The sequence below is a fragment of the Octopus bimaculoides genome, chromosome 4, assembly GCF_046866305.1.
Source record: "Octopus bimaculoides isolate indiv1 chromosome 4, ASM4686630v1, whole genome shotgun sequence".
Classification (NCBI taxonomy): domain Eukaryota; kingdom Metazoa; phylum Mollusca; class Cephalopoda; order Octopoda; family Octopodidae; genus Octopus; species Octopus bimaculoides.
The window spans coordinates 80,238,204-80,257,208 of NC_142931.1; the positions used below are offsets into that span (position 1 = coordinate 80,238,204).

General features: G+C 33.4%; 1 protein-coding gene and 1 pseudogene across 2 annotated transcripts in view; both read left to right on the forward strand.

Annotated features, from left to right (window-relative positions):
- LOC106883964 (beta-1,4-N-acetylgalactosaminyltransferase bre-4) overlaps positions 1-19,005 on the forward strand; it is a 1,203,892-nt gene that overhangs the window by 510,110 nt on the left and 674,777 nt on the right. For both annotated transcript variants that reach the window (XM_052967161.2, XM_089350856.1), the window contains exon 3: positions 11,191-11,378. In XM_052967161.2, the coding sequence (XP_052823121.1) occupies positions 11,191-11,378 (188 nt within the window). The remainder of the gene's footprint in view (positions 1-11,190; positions 11,379-19,005) is intronic.
- LOC149136099 (uncharacterized) lies at positions 385-4,600 on the forward strand (annotated as a pseudogene).

The following is a 19,005-nucleotide window of genomic DNA, read 5'->3' on the forward strand; positions in this document are numbered from 1 at the left end:
TATAAACATACATATACGCAAACATATATGCAGTCATACATACACACACACACACACGTATATATGTATGTATGTGTATATATATATATGTATATATATATGTATGTGCACACACACACACACAGATAAATATATACATGTGTATACGCATAAATATATAAGTGTTTACACATGAATATATACATGCATATACATACACACGTTTATATACACATATATACATACATATATATATATATACTCCTGCATTTATATTTACAAATATAAACACATAATTACACACACACACACACACTCACACACACGCACACACACACACACACACACACACACACACACACACACACACTCATACAAGTATCACCAAGGAATACTGAGTGTCACAATTAAGCTTAATGGAAAATATGTTGCTGCCATTAAGGGAAGAATACAAGTAATTCTTAATAGATATAATGTTTGCAACAAGGTAGCTAAAGCATTATCTCTGTATTCACCACCATCAACACCACCTCCACTGCTATATCATAAAGTGTCTGTCATTCCGCTGCTAAAACACACCCAGGCATCATTTGTACCATTCTTATGTAAAAGTCTAGCATTATTTCAACTTGAAGGCTTCCCTTGGGTGTCGTGTTATCACAGAACTGATATGCTGCCGCTATGAACTTAACCAGCTCAGTGTCGCCCACACTACCAATTGTTGCATTGATTAATTGGAGCCACTGCCACCGGCACCACTGCTAGTGTTGCAGGTGACACCTCTGCTGTCATCAGCACCACTACCACCAACTCTGCTGTCACTACCACCAGTACTGCTTCTGCTACCAGTACCGCTGCCGCCACCATCACCACCGTCACCACCACCACCACTGCTGTCACTACCACCACTACCACTACCTCTACCACCACCACCACCACCGCCACTGCTTCTGCTACCATCACAACCACCACTACCACTATTGTCACTACTACCACCACCACTACCAATACTGATACCACCACCACCACCATCACTACTAACGGCTCCACCTCTGCTACAACCACTACTACTACCACCACCATCATCACCACTATCATCACTATCACTACCACTGGCATCACCTCTGCTACCACCACCAACACCACCACCCTCACCACTACCATCATCACTACCACCACCTCTACAATCTTACTGTTACAACCACCACTGCAGTCAGTGCCATTAGCACCCCTATCACCACTATCACCTCTATGACTGCCACCACTGTTGGTGCCACCACTGTTGGTGCCACCACTGTTGGTGCCACCACCACTACTATTGCTGCCATCACCACCATCACCTGTAATACATTTCTCTCTTCTGCTGTTATATTCAAGGTCACTTCTGTTTTGGAGCTCTTACTTAAAATATAATGGTAATGCCAATAGCTATGGTGTAACTGTTTTGTGTTGGGTCAGAAGAATTCAGAAAGAAGAGTTGCTAGAATTCTTAAGGATATTTTGCAAAACCTCTAACTTCTACCTCTGATACATTAAGAGTCTGACGCTTTGATTGAAATCCACTGTCCTGCTCTGTTATTTCCTTATGGTGTGATTTGAGGCATTTGGGTGCTGATCCTAGCAGAGCGAGCAACCATGTACAGACTACTTCCTGACAAAATCTCTGTGTGTGGGTGTGTGTTGATAAATAGGTTATTGATATGTGTGAGAGAGATTCAATGGTGTGAACCATTTAAAAAGTATCTCAGTTGAAAATTCTTAAAATGTATAAAAAAAAAATAGTGAACAAAATCATAAAAATTTTCCTGTGACCTGGAGACAATTTAATATGTCAAATAAGCATATCAATAAATCAATATTTTATCAATTAATGCAACTGAGATGTAATCAATGTCTTTACACTGATATGACTGTAATGTTTTGCTACTTAGCTGGAGATCGCTAAGAATTTGAGGGTATGCTCTCGTATGTATGTATATATATATATGTGTGTGTGTGTTTATGAGTGTGCATGTATATATGTATGTGTTTGTTGACTGAAATCTGAAATCATTGATGTGTAAATGTGTATATATATGTTTACATATAATAAACTGGAATAGCAAGTAGACAAACACTATAAGAAAAATAAATGGATTTTTTTTTTGTAGTTTGTCAGTCTGTTACAGGCTTCTACATGTATTTACTTTTTAAATATGTGGGTGAAAATTATCTTTCATCTATAAATGATGCATAATGATTAAGTGAGGCCAAGTGCATTTAATGGATCTTGTACTACTGCTATAGTTTTCTTTTTTATCTTTCAACATGATTCTAGTTGCCAAGTTTACGTTAGTCCATGGCACTGCCAAGATGTAGAAAAGGCAAGTTAATAAATTAAGTTAGCTTCTTAGTAGGATGGAACCAGAGAACAATATTTCATCAAATTCTTCATTGTCATGACTTTTTGTAGAATAATGTCGTAAAAATATATTTATTATTTTGCTGAATAATTTTAAATTAGAAAATAGATTAGAACTTCTAGTTTTAAGTAAAGGAAGGAAAAAGAAACCAGAAGAACTTCAAAATTTCTCTACCTGTACCAGTTTTGTAAGTTATGTGTTACAGGTTGCAGATAATTAATTATTTGATTATTAACAGCAGGATTTCCAGTTGCATGGATCCTTAGTCATTTGTCCGTTGTGTCAGGTTGTTGTTTTTTTCTTGGTGAGACATCAATCTCATCCACTGCAACTTTCCTTCTAAACTTTTATGCAGCTTTCCTGATCAAACTTTTCATGAAATGACTTTCCATCACACTACTGTTCATTAAAAAATTTTTCACAAAATGACTTTTCATCAGGCAACTTTTCAAACAATTCTTCATGAAATGTATGTGTTCTATTCACTGGAGGCTGCTACATAATGGCAGAGAGAGAGAGAGAGAGAGAGAGAGAGAGAGAGAGAGAGAGAGAGAGAGAGAGGGAGAGAGAGAGAGAGAGAGAGAGAGAGAGAGAGAGAGAGAGAGAGAGAGTATGCATACTTAAAGGGAGAGAATCATTTCTAAGTTTTTTTCCCTCATTTTATGTTGAGAAATTTTTATTAGAAAAGTGGAAAAAGGAAAGAGCATACACGTGTATGTGTGTGTGTGTGTTGGTAAATATGTTATTGATGCGTGTGAGAAAGATTCAATGTTGCGAACCATTTAAAAAGTATCTCAGTTGAAAATTCTTAAAATGCCTCCACAAAAAATTCGAACAAAATCATGAAAATTTTCCTGTGACCAGGAGACAATTTAATACGTCAAATAAGCATATCAATAAATCAATATTTTATCAATTAATCCAGCTGAGATGTAATCAATGTCTTTACACTGAGATGACTGTAATGTTTTTCTGCTTAGCTGGAGATCGCTAAGAATTTGAGGGCATGCTCTTGTATGTATATATATGTATGTGTTTATGTGCATGTGTGTATGTGCATATTGACTGAAATCTGGAATCATTGATGTGTAAATGTGTATATATATATTTACATATAATAAACTGGAATAGCAAGAATACAAACAATATAAGAAAAATAAATGGAATTTTTTTGTAGTGTGTTGCTCTGTTATAGACCTTTAAATGTATTTGCTTTTTAAATATATGGTTTAAAATTATCTTTCATCTATAAGTGATGTATAATGACTGCATTCTTCACCCTATGAGATATCATCTGGTGTACCATGGATCTGTACTTGGTCCCCTTTTGTTTGTTGCATACATTAATGACAAATACCAACTTAATGAATGCTACAGTGCTGAAATATGCAGATGAAATCAAGCTGTACCTTGAAATAAAAAGGACAGATCCTGAATACTATAGATCTTTCCTGCAATTGGACCTGGACACAATGCAAGGATGGATCATGGACTGGCAACTCAAGCTGGCTGTGGACAAGTGTACCACTATGGATTTTGGAAGGAAAAACCCAGTGTCCACATACTCTCAATTTGTGCTGGACAAAGCACATCTCTAAAATTGTCAAGAAGGCTGAGGGTGTCTTGGCATCATTCAGCAAGACCTTTGTCAGCCACTCTCCAGCTATCTATCTAAGGCTGTATATGGCTATGGTGCAACCACACTTGGAATTTGCATCACCAGTCAGGAACCCCTATCTTGCTCAGGACATTGACCTTCTGGAAACTGTTCAGAGACATGCAACCAAGTGAATACCCTCCATCAGGCATCTACCATACTCTAAATGCCTTGCTTCCCTGGCCATAGTTACATTGCAGCTCCAACGTCTGGCAACTGACTTAGTAAACACCCACATAATTATTAACCATTGTGCCAACAACCACCTTGAACACCTTTTTGAGCTCCATGTGTTTAACACATGTGGGCATGCCTACAAAGTCAGAAAACAGCACAGCTCCCATGACTATCAGAAACATTTTTTCACACTCAGAGTTGCTGAAGCATGGAACAAACTACCTGCATCAGTTGTTAGCTGCTGAGACATTGCATCCTTTGAAACCTCCATGCTTCCTGAAATTCGCCAACACTACATCTGATATCCCTGCATATGCATGCACACACGTATATCATGACTCATATGCTGTACACTTTCCCGATATTTGTACATAATTTTTATGTACTATACATGCACCTTTGACGAGTTGTAGTGCACTTGAGCACTTTATACAATAATTTCATTATTATAGTATTTTTCAGGAAATTGTATTGCAAACAATGACTATTCGTTCCAATGAATTTTTGCTCAAGCTATTTTTCATAGAATAGTTTTTTATCAAACTACTTTCCTTTAAGTGATTTTTTTTTTTATCAAATGACTTTTCATCAAACACTTTTTATTAAACATATATGAAAACAGTTTGTACAATATGTATAATGATCAATTACAAAATAATTTAAGGAGCTAACTTTTATGCATTAATTTCTTCTATGCAATGGACATAAAATATGTATGCACTTATACAGGCACATAAATTAGAGAGAGAGTACTACTAGTCAAGTTGTTTGTAAAGATTTGATGTTCTAAAAATTGTATTATTGAACAATTACATGATAGTTGATGAAAAATTTATATACAAAATGATATATTTTCCAAGTTATTGTATGAAAAGTCATTTTGGTAAAAATCTGTCCAATGCTTGATGTTAAGCAGTATGTTAGAAAGCTGTTTTATGAGAAGTTTGGTGAAAAATAGTTTGATCAGAAGTCATTTGATGAAAAATCAATTAATGAAAAATCAATTGATGAAAAAATGCTCGATAATTACTTGTTTGATGAAAAGTAGTTTGATGAAAAATTCTATGAGGAAAAGTAGTTTGATGAAAAATTTTGTTTGATGTAAAACAGCTTGAAGAAAAGTTGTTTGATGTGAAGTAGTTTGAATAGTCATTTGATGAAAATTTTGTTTGACGAAAAGTTGTTTCAGACAAAGTTATTTAATAAAAGTTGTTTGAGGAAAAGTTGCTTAATGAAATGTGATAGCACCAGTGGAACATGCTTTACCTCAATGAATTTTTGCATTTATAGATTACAAACTATCCATTTATGAGTAACTTGTCCATGTTTTTTCTGCTCTCTCAATTAATTAGCTACACTAAATTAATCAATGAAGTAGATGATGTATAGTTGCATGACTTGCCTGAAATAATACGGAAATCTCCCTCAAATCATGTACTGCTGTATTAAAAAAATAATGAGGACACATGCCTATGAGGAAGCCTATATTCTTGAAATAGTAGCTAAATCTCCTTCGTATCGTACCCTAGCATCTTTTTGTTTTTTTTAAATAGTGAAAAAAACATTTTTTTTGCATATTTCTAGATGTACTATTATTCCCGATAAACAAAATGATGGAAAGATCACTGCCAGAATGCCTTCAGTTATAACAGGTCTGCTCTGGGACTAAACAACTACAAGATAAATAACATATCAAAATTATTGATTCTATCAGAAAATTTCTTGGTGTGTAGGCACCAGTGTCAATCAAGGTGTATTTTTTTTGACATTCTGAACAATCTGATCATATCCATGTATATTCGAATCAAGAGTTTGGTCTGAGACAGCTCTGTCATGTCTGACAAAACCTGACAAGGTTGATAAAATTTAGACTCAATAGATATTTAAATTGGATAATACAAACTCTGTGAGTGAGTGTGTGTATGTGTGTGTGCATTTATACACATGCACACACATTAGTATGGTGCAGACATGGCAGTGATGTGCAGGTGTAGCTGTAAAGTGCAAGCATGGCTGCAGCAAAATCATAGTTGTGGCACGAATATGGTTGTGTAGTTGAGAGGTTTGCTCCACAACCATTTAGTTTTGGGTTCAGTCCCACAGCATGGCACCTTGGGAAAGTGTCTTTAACTATAGCTCAGGATTAACCAAACCCTTGAATGTAGATTTGGTGGATGGAAATTGAAAGAAGCCTGTCATGTATATATATATATATATATATATATATATATATATATATATATATATATTCAGGAAAACAATATTTAATATTTTGAAAGATATACATCCAACATAACATGGTAACATAATAAATTTAAAAGTTTAAAACATAAATATACGGAATATAAATATGAATACATATAAAAATCTAAAAATAGATATATATATATGTTTAAATATATATGCATATAAAAATTTATGTATCAAAATTTATGTATAAATAAGCATGAATATTATAAATTCTAAAATATAACATATAAAGAAACCTAAAGTTTAAAGAATAAAATATCTTACGATCGTTTCGCGGATATTACTACAGTCACAAAGTGATCTAAAGATCATCTTATTATTAGTAATTCCGTTCTTCAGAGATGCATTAAGAACCCTTTATATACCTATATAATATTAAAATATTAGAAATATTAAAAATTAAGAATACTAAAAATTAAAAATAATAATATATACTGTCCTTGTCACGTTAATCCTTCTGAAGTGTGTAAAATGTGTTCGTTTCTTCCTTTGTTGAAGTTTCGAGTGTCAAACACTCATTTATATAAGAATTGGTATATTTTTTAAAAGTATATATATATATATACACATATAGTGTAATACAAAAGTATTGCTATCCAGTAAAACAAAGCACCATGAGGTTAAAGTATAAATAGGCATTCAGGCGAGTATACTGACACTCAAAACATTCAAAATTTTGTCTGGTAAATCTTGCTGATGATAAATAATCAAATTTACGTTAACAAACGTATTTTGGAAATTTCAAAACCTAGGTCCTAGATTATCCACATTTGGGTTGTGCATTTATCTAATGTTCTTCCTACAGGTAAGATGAAATTTTTCATGCTCGCCGCCTGCAAACACCTTTACCAGTAGATGCACAGTGAAGCTTTACTATAGCGTTGTATATTATCGACTGCTATTTCCAGTAAATACTGCTGCATTGTTGTATTACTATTATATATATATATATATATATATATATATATATATATATATATATATATATATATATATATATATGTGTGTGTGTGTGTGTGTGTGTGTGTGTGTGTTTACATACCGAGGGGCTTGGTAAAAATTATTAATGGTTAATTTATTAATAAATTATAAATTGATAAACCCTTACCCTTTTAATTGTATATATATATATATATATATATATATATATAAAAATAAGCAACACGGATTTCAAAGGTGATTGCAGTACGCACGTTTCATGCTACTTCAATTTATTTAAGTAATGCGAGCATTACCTTAAATGCAATATGAAGAGCAATCTTCAGCTGCACGAAAATGCAGAAAATTACTGTAGAAAAGACATATTATAAATGTGGCAACATTTCAAATCCAAGTGGGAGAGAGAGTACATAAAAATCCAAATGTGAGGAAGAATACATAAGTCCATCTTGACATAGCCGAGTCTATCAGTATACTTTCTAAAGTGGTTGGCATTAGGAAGGGCATCCAGCCATAGAAACCAAGCCAAAACAGACTATGGAACCTGATGTGGCCCCTGGCCTTGCCAGTTACTGTTAAGCCATCCAACCCATGCCAGCATGGAAAACAGACGTTAAATATTGATGATGGAGGCATATTGTAACTTCTCTTATTTCTCTTTGGATATTAACAGTGTAAATAAAATGAAAGGACTTCAATTAGGAGGCAGAAAAGAAGAAAAAAATGTATAAAACAGGTCATAAGTCAAATTAAAACTGTAACAGTATTGGTTTGTACGGATAAAAATCGATATAGAATTCTTTTATGTCCGTCTGTCTGTCTGCATATCTATTTATCTATCAGCACATCTATCTATTTGTAAATCTATCTATCTATCTATCTATCTATCTATCTATCTATCTATCTGTCTGTCTATCTGTCTGTCTATCCCTCTGTTGATCTAGTTAGCTAGCTACACACACACACACACACACACACACACACATATATAGTTATATGTTTATATATATATATATTTGCATCTATCTATCTATCTATTTACCTCTGTCTGTCTGTCTCTCTCTCGCTATCTCCCCCCCTCTCTCTCTTTCCCTCCCTCTATCTGTCTGTCCGTATGTTTGTTTTAAATCACTGAGTTTATCATTAGAACATCTATAGATCAATAAAATTTACTTTCACATTGCTAGATAATTAATTCTCCTTTCTCAGAACTCATTTCTCCATGATGTTGTTATGTCTTGGTAGGTTTTATGTTTTTGTCATTGTATTGTTTCATACACTGGTTTTATAGTTCATTTTAACTTCCAGATTTTATTATGTTCTTAACTTATTTCGCAGTAATTTTTTTATGTATGATGAGGATGTAAAACAGGGCAATACCTATACACTTCTTAGACTCCCTTAGACTAGTGAAGATTTATGATTCTCAAACAGTGCACAATGAATTTTTTTAAAATTTAATTTAAAATATAATCTAAGACTTCAGTAATCTATACATTTCTCTTGCAAAACATGTCATCAATAGTTTTGTTATACAAATATAAGAACAAGCGTGACTGTGTGGTAAGAAGCTTGCCTTCTAACCACATGGTTCCAGGTTCAGTCTCACTGCATGGTACCTTGAGCAAGTGTCTTCTATTCTAACTTCTGACTGACCAATACTTTGTGAGTTGGTAGATGGAAACTGAAAGAAGCCCTTTATATATAATGTGTGTGTGTGTGTGTGCTTGTCTTCCACCATCGCTTGACAACCGGTGTTGGTGTGTTTATGTTCCAGTAACTTAGAAGGTTAGCAAAAAAAAAAAAAAGTACTAGAGTCGATTTGTTTGACTCAAATTATTCAAGGGACAGAAACTAGTCCACAGATGTTGTTTTGCACTGGATAGGAGTGCTGAGCTCCCTGTTTGAAAATATAACGACACAGATAGTGTATCGTATAAGCTAGCTAGAAATGATGTGTCTTGGGACTAAAACAACAGTAACATCGTCCCTTTCGGGACAGCCACATTATGTTGGCAAATAGCCATTACTTTATATATGTATGTGTACATATATATATATATATATATATATATATATATCTGTCAGATGGGACCTTGATGACTGCTATAAAGTAGGAAAGTATACTAATCCTTATATATTTAATACTCAATATTTCATATATTCAATAAGACATTCAATACTTCATTTCATTTTACTATTTATATTATATATTCCATATTCTATATCCCACATTAATTTTATAAGAATATAAATAAAACATAAAAAACGGACAGAGTTGGAACTCTTTTAAGTAATATATTCCTCTATACACTATCATAAAACCCCTTTTTTTATTTTTTATTTTTATTTTCATATATATATACACACGCACACACACATAAAATAACAAAGGCAGCTATACACAATATAAAACTAAAAAGGAAAAAATTCAGTTGTCACTAATTGTGAGTGAGGGTGCAGAGTAGTATTTACATTGCTAGAAATAAGAGTTAAAATCCATTAGAGCTGCAAAAAAGTACATGTCTACACACTGACAGTGAGATCACCATACTAGAATTCTAGTATTGCTTGAAATTAAAGCTCTTCAGTGATGACTACCCCATTGCTGAATGGTTTGTCCAAATCCTGGCTGTCAGTATATAGTTTTTACTGTAAGAATCAATGACTGATTCAGCAAAATGGTAATGGGAAAAAATTATAAAATAACAAGGGTGGCTATAATCAATATATACACATTCACATATGAAAACAACACTGATTAGTTTTGTGTCATATATTGTTTGATGATATATAAAATAGATACACACTCACAAATGCACACACATTTAGATATGTATGTATATGGGTTTTTATCTTTCTTCAAAAGTGCCTAAATCCTTACAAAATGTTTCATTGTTTTGGAAAAATATAGTCTTTGTTAAAGTTCTTTTCTGAAAGACAATTAAAAAAATAATTCTTCTCAATATATTTGAGCATATAAAGTAGTTTATTCAGAGCATCTTTCCAATGCTTTTAAAATAAATTGTAGAAAAAGGTGCCTCGTGGAAATATAATCAAATTTTACAGCAAAATATATAACATTTTGCCATCTTTTAAAATTTTTTTGTTATTTTTTTAAAGGTCTTTTGGTTTTAGATTTTTCTAATGTTTATATATATATATATATATATATATATATATATATATATATATATATATATATATATATATATATATATATATAATTTTTATATATATATGTTAATATTTAAATATATATGTATGTATGTATCAATGTTTTTATACATACATGTATGTTAATGATTTTATATATATATGTATTAATGTTTATTCATATATTCTGTTTATATATACATATATATGTTACTGTTCATATATATATATATATATATATATATATATATATATATTATTGTTTATATATATATGTGTGTGTATATATATGTTTATATATATGTGTGTGTGTGTGTATATACATATATATATATATTTATGGATATACATATATGTGTTAATGTTTATACATATATATTACTGTTTATATATATGTATATATATATATATATATGTATATATATATATATATATATATATATATATATATATATATATATATATATATATATATATATAGAGAGAGAGAGAGAGAGAGAGAGAGAGAGAGAGAGAGAATATGTCTGTGTGTGTGTGTGTGTATTAATTATGTATACACGCGTTTACATCTATTTATTTTATATCCATTTAAAAAAATTCTTTCACATATTTCCTTATCGTTTTTTGCAGAATGGAAATGAAACATTTAATAAAGGACATATTATGAATGCAGCTTTTAAAGAAGCCTTAAAACTCTTCACATTTCATTGTTGTATATTCCATGATGTTGATCTCATTCCTGAAGACGACCGGAATATGTACTCCTGTCCAGAATACCCTCGGCATTTATCTGTTGCTATTGACGAAATGGAATACAGGTAAGTTTGTTGTTTAGCACTTTATCACAATTTAATTACAAGCTATAAGATTTCCAAAGTCTTGGCTTTATAATTCATGGTGTAGGTGTTGAAAACGCTTTTGTTTCTTTTTCCAATTCTTTTACAGGTGTTATTGAACAGATTTTGTAATATGTTATCTATACAATTTCAGAATGTAATATTTTGTTAATAATATTTGGCCATCTATTGAGAAATTTGTGTCTCAAAATGAACATGTATATATATATATAGAAAATCTGTGTGTATTCATAAATGTATATGTGTGTGAGTTTATATATATATATATAGAGAGAGACAGACTCACAGGTATGCATGTATGGGGGTATTCATTTCTTGGGATATATTGTTGGCAAGGAATTTTGTGCATAATAATGTAATCTGCTGCATCTCATACAACAATGGAAAAGTATTGACAAGGCTATAGAGAAAAACGGTGAAATATTTTGAAGCTATTTGTTCCTAAAACAGAATAAGTCCACAACAAAATTATGTGTACATTAGTTAATTACAAAATTAATCAAATTTATATGTATGTGTTTGTGTGTGTGCATATGTATACATGTATGTGTTCCTGCATATGTGTGTGTTTATATTTCTATATATTATTCATTTGAGGTTGTTGAGGCAAGTGAAATTGAAGCCGAACTAAATTTGATGACTGACACCCATGCCAATGTCGTCTCCTTCATTGGACATGAAACTCAGCTTGCAAAGACCTCTTGGGGCAAGCGAAAGCGAAATCGTGATGGTACCTGTGCCAGCATCGCCTTTCTGGCACTTGTGCGGGTGGCACATAAAATACACATTTTTGAGCGTGGCCGTTGCCAGTACCGCCTGACTGGCCTTCGTGCCGGTGGCACATAAAAGCACCCACTACACTCTCGGAGTAGTTGGCGTTAGGAAGGGCATACAGCTGTAGAAACTCTGGCAAATCAGATTGGAGCCTCGTGTAGCCATCTGGTTACACCAGTCCTCAGTCAAATTGTCCAACCCATGCTAGCATGGAAAGCAGATGTTAAACGATGATGATGATGATGATGATGATGATGTGTGTGTGTGTGTGTGTGTGTGTGTGTGTATATATATATATATATATCTGCATGTGCGTGTGTATGTGTGTGGTTTATATATATATATATCATCATTTCATGTCCGTTTTCCATGCTAGCATAGGTTGGATGGCTTGACAGGAATTGGCAAGGCCAGGCCCACTCCAGGTTCCATAATCTGTTTTAGCATGGTTTTTCTACAGCTGGATGTTCTTCCTAATGTCAATCACTTTACAAAGTGTACTGGGTGCTTTTTGTGTGGCACTATGTTACCAGTGTTTTTTTATATGGCACCTTGCTTTTAGGGTGGTGTTGGGTTTTCTTGAGTGCAGCAATGCACAACATATTTCATAAATCAGCAGAAAATTGCAAAAGTGACTCATAAACATTGTTTCATAAGTGCTGTGCATATAATTCTCAGATTTTGAATCACTTGACTAATTTTTTGCTGAAGATAAAATGAAAAATCATATGCTGGTATATGGAAGTTCTATTTTCCCTGTTTGTTCTCCCAAACCCTTAATTATGTGTGCACACACACATGCACACACCCATGAGTGAAAGTGGCTGCCAACGCATTTGATAGGAGTTACATACACAATTTGATAACAGTTTGAAGCAACTTAGACTTTTGTAAGCTTCTAAAATGATCCTATCTTGTGAGTTGAAGGTAATTTCTAAAATTACAGCTCTAAATGAAACATTGCTATGCAGGTTGTTATAACACAATAAATAAAGATGAAATTTCGATGGACTATTTTTAACAGCAAAATGAATATAAATACATGTCAGAGACATAACAGAATGATCTAGAAATTTAGAGACTCACTACATCAAAACAATTAATAACTTTGATAATTTTATACAGAGTGATGTAAAGTTTTGATGAAATTAGACAACAAATTTAATTAATTAGAACTGAAGCCATAAAATTTTGAAACAGGTGAAATTAATCAACTTTAATCATAAACACACTGGCCTACTCAGTAATAATAGAGTTATAAAAAAAGCAGGAAAAAAGAAACTATATTATTGATCTAGGTCTGAGTGCTGGTTCTTTCTCACATGTTGGTCACCTTTTGAAGAATACATTTGTTTTCAGTATGTTTTGGAGTTTCTGACAAAGTAATTCTTAGTAGAAAAATATCATTAGGATGATGATGATGATCATCATAATTTAACGTCTGTTTTCCATGTTGGCATGGGTTGGATACCTTGACAAGAGCTGGCAAGGGCAGGGGCCACACCAGGCTCTACAGTCTATTTTGGCTTGGTTTCTATGGTTGGATGTCCTTCCTAATGCTAACCTCTTCACAGAGTGTGCTGGTTGCTTTGGTACCTTCATCATAGCTTTTTATGTGATATATCACTGGTACTTTTTATGTGGCACAAGTACCAATGCGTTTTACGTGGCACCTTGGTTTTAGTATATCAATCCTGTTGTGGTAGGCATGTCCTCTTGAGTACAGCAATGCACAATATGTCTATGTCCTTTGTCATTTTCATTTCCAGAATAGTTCTCTTTTCATTACTGTTGCACTCTCAGAAAGGGTACTCTCAGGCAACTTATTCATGATTTCCAAAGTTTCCATTATTCTCTTACTGAGAAAACCAGTTGTAAAATTTCTTTCTATCTCCTGCAGATCTTCAATATATAAAGTCTCCTGATGGCCATTTTGCAATCTCTCTTTATTGTCTGACTCAAAGATGTATTGATGATGGCTACTGCTACATTTTCTTCATCAAATTCCATGAAATCTTTGCAAGCTTCTGAACATAGCCTCTTCATGCAGTCCTTGGCCTTTGTTTCAGCCTGCTTTCTCATTATTTATGACCTTCATGTAGTAGTTTTTCAAAACATTCTTCATAGTTTATCATTGCCATTTCTTTCTACAACAAGTTGTTTAAAAGTGCACCAAAGAAAATAGGTAATCACATGAGAAATTACTCTGTCATCCCTGAGCCAAAATAAGGAAGAGGTTTTCAGTAACAAGTAAACTACTTTGACACCAATGTAGGTTTGAAAAGTATTGAGATTCTGAAGATGGCCTGCAACAATATTAATCACCAACAATGTCTTAGACACAAGATTGTTTCCTTCACTATATCTTGAATGATGAATAAAAATATGAAACACACTATTATGTTAAAATTTTTATTTCTATTTCAAGTCATCTTGTTTGATTTTTAAATCACAGGCAAATGTATTTTTCTGTTTCTCTTTTTGGTTGCGGCAGTTCTGAATGATAAACTAGCATAAGCTTCAGCTTGCAGTCTTCTGAAGCATTACAACCAAGTAGAAGTGTTAAATGGTCTTTTCCAACCTTGAACTCAGGAGTGTATTTTCTTCCCATGCAATGAGTGCTGATGGCATTCTTTACCAGAAAAAAAGCAAGTTGGGTGTGTGTGTGTATTGGTGGAGTAGCTGCTATGTTTGATGATACTCTTAAGAGCCTGGAAAATTACTTTGATGCCTAAGTATCTGCACATACAGCTACCCCAGGACGTATGAATGCTGTCTTCTATGTTATGTTGTTGTTTGAATATATCAAACAACCTCTGAGAGTTGCGAATGGTTCTAGATTATTTCTTTCTTGCATGCGTCTGAAGATGATCTTTGTCTCTCTCATTGTATTACCTTCCCTTAATATCCTCCACCTTTTCCTCACAAATACTTCTTAATAGTGGGTGCCATTTTCCTCCCTTTCTTTCTCTGTTTTATTTCTGTCTTACAAGTTACATGGCAACCTCTTTAGTGCCAGTGGATCGAAAGCATAGCACCTTGTACATTCTGTAAAGTGCTTTGCATCAAGAAGGACATTGAGGTGTAGAATGCCAAATATGGCATTGAGCTCAGTGCAGTCCTGCAACATGCTAGATCCCTGTCAAATCATCCTACCTATGCAAACACAGAAAACAGATGTTAAATGATGATGTCATGGTGTGTTTTGTTTTCCATTTATACAGCAAAATATTTCTTCCCATTCAAAGTCTAACTTCAGACTAAAAATCAAAAGAGCATCTAAGTGCTCACTTGGCCTGCTGAAAATAGCATCTAGATTTCTCTCAAATCATACCTTACCATCTTAAACAACGACAGGGTGCATTAAATAATGAAGTTCAAGGTACTGCTATAATGTAGTTCAAGATGCAGTATTATCATAGCTGGCATGCCTTAACAATAATGACAATGATATAACCCTTTAAAAGCACATCAAAAGAATTACAAAGTCATATATGTTATGAAACCTGAATGTAATTTCTGGTGTTACCAATCAGCTTTAATTATTTCCTAAAAATTGAAATTGCCACCACATACACAAACTTAGTCCTATTTAGCTAACTCTCCTATTGCCATCATTACAGCATGCAGTCTTCAAAATAATTTTAATCTACCCTGATCATTACATAAATCCCAAAGTCAAGCAAACATTACACTATGGCATGTGAGATTTAGTCCAAGATTAAGTGTAACACTAGAGGACTCAGAAATGGTCAAGTAGTTAAGATGGCCACTTAGTAATCAAAACTCTGGATTCACTCTCGTTGCATGAGATTTTCGGCAAGCGGCTTTTATCATAACCTTTGGCTGTTCCAAGTTTTGTGAGTGAAACTGAGTTGACAAAAATTGTATGATGGCTTTGGATGGATTGTACCTGTAATTCAAAGGTCAGGTGCATTATGCTAATTTGATCAGAGAATTATGTTTGGGGTACGGGTAGTGTTATAGTAACGATGCTCAGCACCCAAGGTCAAACACATTTCCTGAAATGTTTTGATTATTTGGTTTGTGACTCATTACCTAATTACTTACTGTGACTCATTACCTACTAATTAATTACTGGCATTACATGGACCTAAAATAAAGTCACAATGAAACATCTCTATTATAACTTTTAAGCATGCTTACATTGTGCTCCAAAAACTGCCACCTTTTTTCTCACTTCCTGCTATGCCTTTGGGTACCTGTGGAATATTTGGTCACTTACATATTAACTAATTTAAGAAGGCAGCTCTCTGATCAAATAGTTGAATCCTCATTACTGAAATCAGTGGAGGATCCACAATATAATGTGTATATACATATACATATATATATATATATGTATATATATATATACATATATATATATATATATATATATATATATATATATATATATATATATATATATATATATATATATATATATATATATATATATATATATATATATAGATTTAATCAAAAGATTAAAAGTGGTACTTAAAATGTTTGAGGCACCAGAATTTGGTAGGGTAAAAACCAAAAACAAAATCAAGAGATTTGGTGAATAAAATTTGAAGAAAAGCAACAACAATTCAATAGGTTATAGCAGTACGTACATTTCGTACAAACTTCATTTATTCATGTAGTGAGAACACCACATAAAATGTGCAATGAAAATGTACTCCTCAGCTGCATAATGGAATTTCATTTTAGAAAGTCATTTTGTAGATGTATTTTCTTCTTCTCCTACTCTTGTTTTTGCACACATCTTTGCACACATTTTGCACACATTTTTGTACTGAGGAGTACATTTTCATTGCACATTTTATGTGGTGTTCTCACTACATAAATAAATGAAGTTTATATATATATGTATATATATATATATATATATATATATATATATATATATATATATATATAAAGAGAGAGAGAGAGAGAGAGAGAGAGAGAGAGAGAGAGAGAGAGAGAGAGAGGAGTAGATGTAAGGACAAGTAAGTTAGTCAAGTCGATATGCAAAAAACACTCCTCTATCTGGTCAAATTTAAATCTCTTGAACACTATGAAGTATATTCTATACAGAGAATACCTGTCTCTAATCTATCTATCTATCTGTCTGTCTGTCTGTCTGTCTGTCTATCCATCCATACTCCAGAGTATTGATGTTATTGCCGAAATTAGCCATGAGTCAGTTTCAATTGCACAGGCCTATTGTCAAAGACATACCAGGAGATGTGTGATGATTTGCTGTATGTGATAAGATCCGTCAAGCTAAGTGAAATCGTCTTCCACATATACAGGCTTTCCCTTTGAGGTGTTGGTGCTGCATTAAGGCACCCATGCCGGTGCTGCATAAATGCACCCATGCAAGTGGCCCATAAAAAGCACCCAGCACACTCTGTTAAGTGGTTGGCATTAGGAAGGGCCTCCAGCCATAGAAACCATGCCACAACAGACAGTCTAGAGTCTGGACAGTTCCATGCTAGCCAGCTCCATGTCAAACTGTCCAACCTATGCCAGCATGGACAGCAGATGTTAAACGATGATGATGGTGATGATATCAGCTGTTATAATCCTGTCTATTTTAAGATAGTTAAGTACTGATATTTCTTGTGGGTCAAGTTACTATGTTGCAGTTTCTTTGTCAGAGAGTTACTTGTATATGTGATAGCTCTATGTAATTCTAAGAACAACTGAAATTACATTTGGTGCAATATAAAATCTACAGAAACAATTTAGGCCTTATTTTGTTTGGTATTTTGTTTCCATTTTTAAACAATATCTCACACATAGAGATAAAGCTTTGCTCTGTCCACAAAACACCATTGTAAGCTTTCAAAAAGATTAACTCGGAATTCTCATATTTCTTTCTCACTTGCCTTCTTTCTCTCTCTCTCTCTCTCTCTGTCTCCCCTTCTCTCTATCTCTCCCACTCTCACTTCTCTTTCTTACTTAGTATTCCTCCCCTTCTCACATGCTGTAACACAAAAATCCATCAGTTGTTGTAGATTCCGAATTATCTTCTGCTCAGCTTGTTCTGACTTCTCAACCATGTTATCCTTCATGGCATAGAACAATGTTTGAAAGAATGCATAATTTCCTAGGTTATTATGTGAGCTTCTTCGTTGATTTCACCATCGCAGTAAATTGCATATGAAGCACAGGTCGCATGTTATGGACTGTGGCAAAATCAGCAGCAGCGGCAGCTGCTCCAGTGTTAGTAGTGGTGTTGGTGGTAAATAATAAAATGCTTCTTTCTCCTTATCTTTCATCCTGCCAATTTTGTGGTATTCTATGCACTTGTCTAAATTGCACTGCTGTTGCGGTGCATCTGTACCAATGCATGTCAAGGGAACAGTTATAATATTTACTATAAGATGGCATTTATTACAAAGTATCTATTTGTTTATCTAATGTGCATGTGCATTGATGTCTTTGTATTTGTGCATGCATATCCATGCATCTATATGCATTTGAATATTTGAGTGCATACATTGTGTGTGTGTGTGTGCACATGCATATGTGTAATATGCACATGTGCTTTTGTTTTACATGATTTATTTTAGTGTTTTTATGATTTATAATTCTTTTTGTTCCCTTTGCACTTAAGTATTATTTTGTATACTTAACATATCTAAACATGTGTGTGTGGATCTATAAATCATGGTTGTGTGGTGAGGAAGTTTGCTTTGCAGCTTAAGGTCTCAGGTTCACTACCACTGCATGAAACCTTGGACAGTTGTCTTTTGCTATAGTCTTGAGGTGAGCAAATATATATATATATATATAGTATTAATAATGATAAGGA